At 31.0% G+C, this 9,739-nt stretch overlaps 1 protein-coding gene and 1 pseudogene across 1 annotated transcript; both read right to left on the bottom strand.

Moving 5' to 3' along the window:
• Nucleotides 1-1,006: 1,006 nt before the first annotated feature.
• On the bottom strand, nt 1,007-2,943 carry LOC112696485 (large ribosomal subunit protein uL4). The gene is made up of 2 exons (XM_025749284.3): nt 1,571-2,943; nt 1,007-1,299 (listed from the first exon to the last, which is right to left on the bottom strand). The coding sequence occupies exons 1-2, from the start codon at nt 2,675-2,677 to the stop codon at nt 1,186-1,188; spliced, it is 1,221 nt and encodes a 406-aa protein (XP_025605069.1). The 5' UTR covers nt 2,678-2,943; the 3' UTR covers nt 1,007-1,185.
• Nucleotides 2,944-5,655: 2,712 nt separating this feature from the next.
• Nucleotides 5,656-9,041, bottom strand: LOC112696486 (protein REVEILLE 8-like; annotated as a pseudogene).
• Between the last annotated feature and the right edge of the window lie 698 nt (nt 9,042-9,739).

Consider the following 9,739-nt stretch of genomic DNA (forward strand, 5'->3'; position numbering starts at 1 on the left):
AATGTATTTCTTTTATCCATATAAACGGCGTCATTTAGCTGCACTGCCCTCTATTGCGGGGACCTATTTGTCCCTTAAAAAACGACTTTGTTCTCTTATGCTCCAACACGACATCGTTTTGTCCAGCAAGGACAGGAACCAAACTGTCCTCGACGTGACGCATCACTCTTAATCCGACATGTCAGCCAGGTTACCTCCACATAGGACGTCAACCTTAAATCTGACCAGCTCAACCTGGTGTGGGGACGTATCTGGTATATAGCTCAGAAGGTCAGGAACAAAATTTTAGTTAAATTTTGTTAGAGACAAATCTGTCTAAACGTGAATTCCTTGGAACATATTTGAAGTATTACTCTAATAAATATATTATAAATTATTTATAAAAAAATCCAACAAATTTCAATAAACTTAATTTAAAGGCCTACAAAATAAAAGAACTAAAACATCTCTTAATTCTTCCATTGTCTTAATATCTTCCATACCTGCTAAAGGGAATACACCCTTTCTTTAGGCAACCAACAACGTCTCCACAATATTCAAACCCATTAAAGTACACTATCTCGATGGTATCAGCTAATAGTTGATTTTTAAAATTATCATACTATAGATGAATAAAACACAAGTTGTATGAAACAAATTATAATTTCAAATAAACAACTAAACAAATAAATAAAATCTAAAATTATTAACTAATTAGATTTTATAAACTAAATAACTTTAATAACTTATATGTCAATAAAATATGTTAAATTCGTGATAGTAATCATAATTGCCGTTTATTTGAAATATATTTTAGAAATTATTATTAATGTGTTTGTAGTTTTACAAGAATGCTTTAATTGTTTAATGATCTTATCAATATGCATGTACCGTTAAGCCAAATCAACATAGGGTTAAAATGGGTTTTTATGGTGTTATTTTTTTAAAAAAAATTATGGAGTTTCAGAACTCGAAACAACAAGGGAGTATTCTAAGTTGTAACAGTCACCATAATAAAACTATAGCATTTGTGAAGACAAACATGTTTTCATATCCAGATGAAAATAGAGACGGGGAACCTAACAAAAACCACCAAATCTGCAAAGTTCTCCAACAATATAATTGATTTATCAAAACTGCAAAGAAATACAATCCAAAAACAAGGCAAAGTAACAAATGAAAAATCTAAATAGGAGTCGATGAAGTTCACTGTGAAACTCCCAACCACTTGGAGAAGTTGTCAAATTCGGCATAATCAGAGTCAGAAACCATGGTTTGGTACCAAGCCTTTCCAGCAGCTCTGATAGCAGAAGCATCCTCCTGCCGAGGAATAATAAACATTCATAGTAAGTATCAGTTTAAACAATTGCCAACTCTTAAATCATCAACCTATAAATCAAACATCCTACCATCAAGATATCGATTCAAGGTTTCAAAAACAATGCAGCACAAATTAAAAGAACACAGCATAACTACCAACTCATTACAGTGCAACTAATCATACAATCAAACCCTACACCAAAATAGTTGAAAACGAAGCTATCACTATGGCAATAAGGATATCAATGAAGAATAAGACAGCGAATCATACCTTGGAAACAGTACTGCGCTTCTTGTCGAGCTTCTCCTTCTTAGTCTTAACACGCTGTGCCTCAGCGAGAAGCGCCATTCTCTTAGCAGCCTTAGCATAAGGATTCAACCTTAGCATCACATTCAAGTTCTTGAGAGGGTTCTTCTTGAGAGTGGCCCTCTTAATCTCCTTCTTAGTGGGCCTCACAACAGACTGAACCTCATCAGAGTTAATAATCCTAGCCAGGTCAGCATTCACCATCTTTGACCTTGGAAGAACGTAACCGTTCTTCTTCTCCGATGCCTTCTCGAAGGTTCCATAGATCGAATCGAGTTTCTCGAACGCTGACTTGGTCCAAATCACGAACCTGCCGAGGTGGCCACCGGGAGCGAGCTTCAGAAGGTTCAGCCTCTCCACATTTGCGACCTCCACGCCGGGAATGTTCCTGAAAGCCTTAACGGCCTTAGCGCCTTCGGTTCCGTACACGATCAGAGGTCCCTTGCGGGAAATATAGCGGCGGTTCCTCATCTTCCCTTTCCCAGGGCGGATCCCGTGGCTGTCCTTGGCTTTCTCCGCGTCGGGAAATGCTCCGATTTGCTTCAAAACCTTGAGGGCCTCCTTCGTTTTCTCGACGCCTTCAACGGTGTCGCTGACGACGAGAGGGAGCTCGGGTACGGACTCGATCCGGTGACCGCGGGCAAGGACCAAGGAAGGGACCGCGGAGGCGGCGATGGCGGACACGACGGCGAACCTCTTCTGGTTCACGTTGATCTTGCGGTGCCAGCGGCGCCAGATCTTGGTAGGAGCGAACATGCGGCCGCCACGACACATGTTTCCGAAGGCTCCCTGACCGGCACGGTGAGTACCACCGCCAGGAACACGAGGGATACGCGAGACGGCACGGCCAGTTCCCCAGGACTCGGCGGAGGTCTGGTGACCGGCACGACGGGAGACGGCGTAGGGCTGGCGAGAGTTCTTCGAGATGTTGTCGTGGACGAAGGTGACGATATCAGGGCGGATGGAGGCCTTCATGACGTCAGGAAGTGGTACGGTTGGGGCGGAGTCGGTGGCCATGTCGCCCTCAAGGGCTTGAACGGTGACGATGGGACGAGCTGCTGCTGCCGCCATTGGAGTTGAGTTTTGAGTTTGGACAAACACTGAAACTAGGGTTTTTGGCTGTGGCAGGAGAAGAGTTTAGGGTTAGTGAGGTGCTTATGTAGGTTCCTTTTCCGTGGGCCTCTTTCTCAATTGGGCTTTCTTTAGGTCCATCCATGTTTTAAGATTTAAAGTACGTAACAATAGTATTACCAAAAAACATAGTATGTAATATTAGCAATACCAAAAACCATTGCGACGAATATTAGCCTATGCGCCGAAAATCACCTACACGGAATATCTCAATTTATCATAGAAAATAAGGGTGTTTTATGGGTCGGACCGGACCAAGTTTAATTAGTCTTTTCTAAAAAGGTCACGGTCTATTTTAATCTAATCCAAAAGTGATATGAAATAAATTGGATTAATCCGATGTAAATTTAGTATAAATAAATTTATAAATTTTATATACTAAAATAATAAAATTTTATTTTTAAAAATTAAATTTAACAAAATTTATATCATATTTATATCATAATAAATTATTTTAAAATAAAAATAATACTGTATAATATAAAAAATATTAATTTAAGTATAAAAATATAATATGATTTTACTAATTTTAATCTAAAATATATATTTTTATCATAAAAAAAATTGAAACTGGGCAAACAGCCGGAAAAATAATTAGAACTCGATTCGAAAATAACACTCAATAAAATTAGCAAATTTAAACTCAACAAAATATGTCTTATATCTAGATTAATTTGGATCTTAAACACCTATAATAGAAAAATTTTTAAATTATAAAAAAAAGAATTATAAAAGAATATAGATCTATAAAAAAATTAATAAAATGATAAAATTAGAGACTAATCATCATTAAATTTATAATTTTTATTATATGAAAATTCTACTATCTCTAACTTTTTTTTTCTTTAAAAGATCCTGATCCTTTAAATTGGATAGTTGTGTTGCATGTCAAACTATTCGAATTTATAGTATGTTATAATAAAATTGTTTGTTACATGAAAAATGTATCAAGTTATCTATTATCTATTAAGAAAAAATTATTTTAATAAATTTATACTTTACCTTATTTAATAAATAGTAAATAAATTAATTTGAATTGAGCTGGAACAAAATTGAAATAATTTTAAAACGTTAGTAAATTAAATAGGACGAAAATATTAGAGACAAAAATAATACATTACTCTTAGAAGAATTATTAAATCAAATAAAATAATAAGAAATTTTAATAAAACAAATTACATTAGAAATTCAAAATTTTTACTGATATTTGAAGATTGGCGAGTAGATAAACTTGCAAAAAAAACAAAAAAATATGGTATATTTACAATAAAATATAAATTATACCTTTTTATCTTTAATATACTAAAATTCTTATGTTTAATTTAATTTAATTAAATTTTATTTTTAAAATAAATTTTAATTTTTTCTTTTCAATAATTTTAATTTTTTTCGATAGATAATTATTCAATTCATTTTTTAATTTTTTTCTTAATTAAAATAAATTTAATTAGAATAAAATAATATAATTGAGAGTAATTTATTTAGATGTAATTAAAAAAATAATTGAAAATTTATCTACGGTAAAAATTTGATATTACTACTAGCTAAAATTAGAATTTGTTTCAAAATTAAAAATAAAGTTTAATTAAATAAAATATTAAAGAAATTTGGTACATTAGATTAAGAAAATGTATAATTTATACTTTATTATATATATATCATAATCTTTTTATCTCTTTTTATAGGTTTATGTACTAAAATTCTTAGGAGACAATAATTTTTAGTATTTTTAACCATCATTTGACCAACAAAAATATTAAATTGTCTTTAATAAATAAATTTTATTAATTTATATGTGCAAATTTTAAAAAATGTGAGTGCAAATTATATTGATTTATGTGTGTAAATTCTGATAAATATAGGTATAAATTATATGATTTTTGTGTGAAAAAAACCCTGTAAATACGAATGCTAATTATTGCTGACTAAGTGCCGACAAAAAATGATAATATTTGCTAGTCATGTAGCATCACTCTAAGTAAAAATATTTAAAAGTAAAATTTTAAAAAAATTACTTAGAATGAAACTAAAGTAATTAAGAATAATTTATTTAGATATGGTTAAAAAATAATTGAATAATTATGTACAATAAAAAATTAATATTATTAAAGGATAAAATTAAAATTTATTTTAAAATTAAAATAAAATTTTTTTGAATTAAACATTAAAAAAAGTTTGGTACATTAAAGACAAAAGTGTATAATTTAAACTTTCACCAAAAATTTATGTATTAGTTATTCTACAAGTATTTTATGATAAGTAAATATTTTGAATTTATAATGCAATTTATTTTGTTAAAATTTATTTTTATTTTACTTAATTTAGTCATTCTTCTAAGAGTAATAATGTATCGTTTTTGTCCTCAATATTTTTATCCTATTTAAGTTCTTAATAGCTTAATATTTTAAAATTGTTTTAACGTTGTTTCATCATTAACTTTCTTAACAAATTACTAATGACAGAATAAAATTAACATAATTTTAAAATATTAAAGACTTAAATAAGATAATTTAAAAATTAAAATAATTTTAAAATTTATTCTAAATATTAAGATAAAAATAATACTTTATTCATTATTAGTTAACCATTGAGTTCTTACTTCCGAGCAAATCCTTATATACATATATACTGTCATATTATTCTTTGGAAAATGATAATTTCACTTTTATTTTTGATAATACCGCTCCAAATATGATCTTCTGACATTATAATTGTATATATGTTTTATTTAAAAAAAATAGCATTATTAAAAAAAAAGGGACAATATCCATTTCCTATTCTTTCACCCTCAATTTTTTCCTTAAAAGAAGCACTCCTTTTGGGAGTTAAAATTATAGTGACGGGTATCCAATTACATTTTAATCATATTGCAGTTAACCTTTGATGGCTGTATATTATACTGGAAGACTCTCATCTCATGGGAAGTAATTGAAATTGTAATTAAAATATCAACTTAAGCATTCTAAAGACCTCCTCTTGTATTGGTCCCCAGTTTGAAAAATGTCGGTATAGTTTCTAGATATACGATAACAATATGAAATTCCAAACTGGTGGCCGTTATTATACTATACATAATCCAGATCACATGTGTGAAGAAATTGGGATCACTTTCCATTCTGATGCACTTATGCTGATAGTTGAAAGCTTAAAGCTGGTATCTCTACCCCCAATCAAGAAAGACATACATAACAAGTTTTGTCTTCAAGTTTATACATCTTCCGAAGTGAAAAGCCACATTCATAATAGGTGTCTCCCCATCTCCCCCCTGCCTATATAAATACACTTGAAACCTCAATTATAGTAGTAAATAGTAATAATAATCAGAACTATATATATGTGTGTCTACTTCAAGACCACATGCATCAAATACTACAAAAGCTTATATATGTATCCAATATAGTATTTGCTGAAGAATATTTCGGATTTGCATCTTCAGCAGCATTTTCTATCATTTATACACTCTCTCCCCCTGGCCGTGGCTACAAAGGCCATAGTTGTCTGGTCACTTTTATCTTTAAAGGCTTCACAAAGAGAGTGCATTATTCTTTGCTGACTCTTGCTTCGTGAAACTGCGGTCTTCCATCCAAATTTGGCACAGCCAACTGTAAAAGCAGGTTTTATTGAAAAGGAGAGAAAACGATGCAACAAATGATTGAAAGAACACTTACCAAATCCACCAAAATGGGTAGCTAGCTAAGCTGTTAGACATGATAGGTCATTTGTTTGCTTCTTGACATTCAATTCCAACTGTCTTTGTATTGACATCATATAACGACAATGCCTTCTTCTACATCCAAAAAATAACAAAAAAGATAAAACTACCATTTCTAATTATAAAAAAAATTTAAAGGTTGAGATTCGAACCATGAAGTTCGTAAACTGATTCGATACCATCTAAGATTAGGTTAGTTTGTGAGATGGATATCAAATTAGTTTACTTCTTTTATGGTTAGAATTGTCAATACTAAAGCATTAGCATATAATCATGATTGACTTTGATTTCGAAGCTTACAAAGGGCTCAATGTCAGGGCTAGACAAGTTGATTGTGAGATTTTTCATTAACAACAAAACCTGCACAAGAGAACCAAATATATCAATGTTAGTCCTCACTCAACCGACAAAAGATAAAAATAATCACCAGATCTTCTTTAACAAAGATTGCAGGCAGTTCTGAAAAGGAAAACTTGTTTTGGTATTTTGACCTTGAAAATGGTAGCTAACTTATACTCTCATCCATTTTGCATATCACCATTGGCATATATGAACAAGTTATGAGGTATAAAACAGCATAACCAAGTTTGAATATCAAATAGCAATGATCATTATGCTGGCAACTGCATTGAAAGTCAAATTTCACTAACTGCTTTAATTTATCAGAAAGATAGATATAGTTGGGGCTGTAGTTATAAGTTGTCCAACAAATACACTTGGAAGATTAAATTAGTTCACAACTCTCATAAATGTGACCGTAGCTTTACCAAATACTGATGACATTTGAGGGCCTTGGTGGTTCATGAAGAGCTCATGAATGATTACAATCATAATATAAGTTGTATCAACTTACAGTTTCAAAATTTATAGGATCCATTTCCTTCAGCTTATGAACATGGCCTCTAGTGTCAGGATCAAAAACGCTTCCAATAAAGCTGTAAACTTCAGCAAAATCCGGCAAACCTGTAAATTTTAGTCAAGTTGAGCCGGTCACCCCTAGTTAGGTACCGATTTCAATATGATTACAAATGTAAAGCAAAAATCTAACATGAATAAGATCATTACCAGGAATTACACAAGCTTGTTTTCCATGATTTGGCATCTCAGTAGCCGCCGGCATTCTAATCCCCCTTGATCCAATATCATCTGAATTATCAATATAATAAGTGGTGAAAAATTCCAGTTAGTACTAAATTATAGACTATTAACATCAACCAAACAACAAAAACAACAGAGAGAGTAATATATGCATGCCTTCATTTCCAGTAAGATTTGTGATGAGTTCATCCTGGCAGGGCATGAGTTTATTGGATTCAGCATTCATGAGCATTGAATTTTCATCCCATGTTACTGCATAGCCAGGTAAAAGGGTGTTTCTTGAAGAATCATAAGCAATAGATGCTGGAAATGGCATCAAAACTGGCCAATCCATAAATAGCATGTCAGAGATCCAGAAGTTGTGATTCTAGAAACAAAACATCACCATATCTTAAATAGAAGCAAACCATTTTTTGATGCCTTTTGTGGGTAAGGGTGAGCAGCTTTTCGCTTAGGACGAGGAGGAGGCACATGTGCAGTTGTCCCGTTCTTTTGAACTTTCAAGAAGTACTTTTGGGCATGGCTACGAATCTAAAGAGCATTGATTCATAGTTGAGAATTGGAGAAACAAAGAGCAATGAGCCCAAGATAGAAATGAAAAGAACATGGACACAACCTGAATAACAGTTTTTGAGCCTACAAAATCCTCAATTTTCTTCCAATCTCTGTCAAATCTGAGAAATTCACAAACATGTCATTCATTTGATCAAGGAAACTCAAAACAGGATTCAAACTAAACAGGCTTGGAGGTGAACACGACAACAAAAAAGAAGTCACAAAATATGGAGACATATGTATGAAGAGTCCATGCAAAAACCATCAAAGTGAACGGTTCCAAATGAATCTGTTACCAAACTGGTCCAAAGACTAATAAATAAAACCACCACTTAAGCGAGTTTCTTTAAGCATCTAGTGAGGGATTCGAACCCTCAAGGCCACACGATTTCTCTCTCTTTCTATTGTAATACAAAGAAGAAAAAGCATATAAAGTAGAAAAAGAAAGTAAATAAAAGAAAAAAGCATGATTGATTGTATGGGAAGTAAGTAAGTAAGTACGGACAGTTGAAGAGCTTCGAGGAACTTGTCGTGTTCTTCGTCGGACCAGCTCTCTCTGGATTTGGTAATGGTGTAAGGCTTTCTGACCTTCTTGGCAGAGGCTTGATCAGTGGAAGTTGAAGAAGAAGAAGGCGCCATTGGCTGATGAAGAAGCACTGCTTCCGTTCTTCTTCTTCTTCTTCTTCGTTATATATGTCCTGCCTCAAAACTATTCCCACAGCAGGTATTAATAAAAGAAGCAATCATTATGAATAATAAAATTTATTATTTTGACTGAGAGTAATATTAGATAACTAATTTTTTAATTAATGTTTAATAATTGTTATTTTAAAATTTAGATTTTAAATAATAAATTCTAAATTTTAAATTATAAATTTAAATATTAAAATTTGTTAATATTAACTTATAAATTAATTTCTTATATTTTTCTTTGAGAAATAATTAGTTAATATCCTAAAGAAAAAATTTTGGGAGCTAATATTGCACGGCCAACATTTAACTTATGAAAAGAAATCAAAATTCTTAAAAAATAAGAACATTCCAAATTCAATTAGAAAAAACATTCGAAATTTAAACTCGATAAAAAAATGATTTCTAATAGACTTTATAATGAATTTGTTTAACAATTTGCTATAGTGTTACTATATAGTGTTAGTTTTCTAACAATACTCTATTCTAAATCTTAAATACTAGATTTTAAATCCTAAATTCTATACATCAATCCTCTGTATTAATAAAAAATATTGGCCTAAGATTTCTTTAATAAAAATATGTTTGCACTCTTTTGTACATTTTTTTAAGTAGACTGCTTGCTATTAATATTTTTAGTTATATAAAAATAAAGAGTTAGTTAATATTGTTTAAAATAAAAAATAAAAAATATTATAATTATTTACTATTTTTATTTTATAGAAAATAATATTTTTTATTAATTATTTTTAATTAAAAAATAAAAAGTGTACAAGAGATATACACAAAAGAAATATATATCATTCTTTTAATAATAAAATGTATATTTTTTCTTAAAAATTTTTTCTTACTCAACAATCTGATAAAAAGAAGAATTAAGAATTTGACACAGAAAAGAGATTTTCTTTCAATATTTTTATATAGTTAAAAACGTTAATTTCCAATTT

This window comes from Arachis hypogaea, chromosome 6 (assembly GCF_003086295.3).
Source record: "Arachis hypogaea cultivar Tifrunner chromosome 6, arahy.Tifrunner.gnm2.J5K5, whole genome shotgun sequence".
Classification (NCBI taxonomy): domain Eukaryota; kingdom Viridiplantae; phylum Streptophyta; class Magnoliopsida; order Fabales; family Fabaceae; genus Arachis; species Arachis hypogaea.

Coding starts and splice junctions, on each gene's coding strand:
- LOC112696485 (XM_025749284.3), bottom strand. CDS start 2,677: ATGGCGGCAGCAGCAGCTCGTCCCATCGTCACCGTTCAAGCCCTTGAG. Junction 1,300..1,570: donor AGCGCAGTACTGTTTCCAAG/GTATGATTCGCT, acceptor ATTCCTCGGCAG/GAGGATGCTTCTGCTATCAG.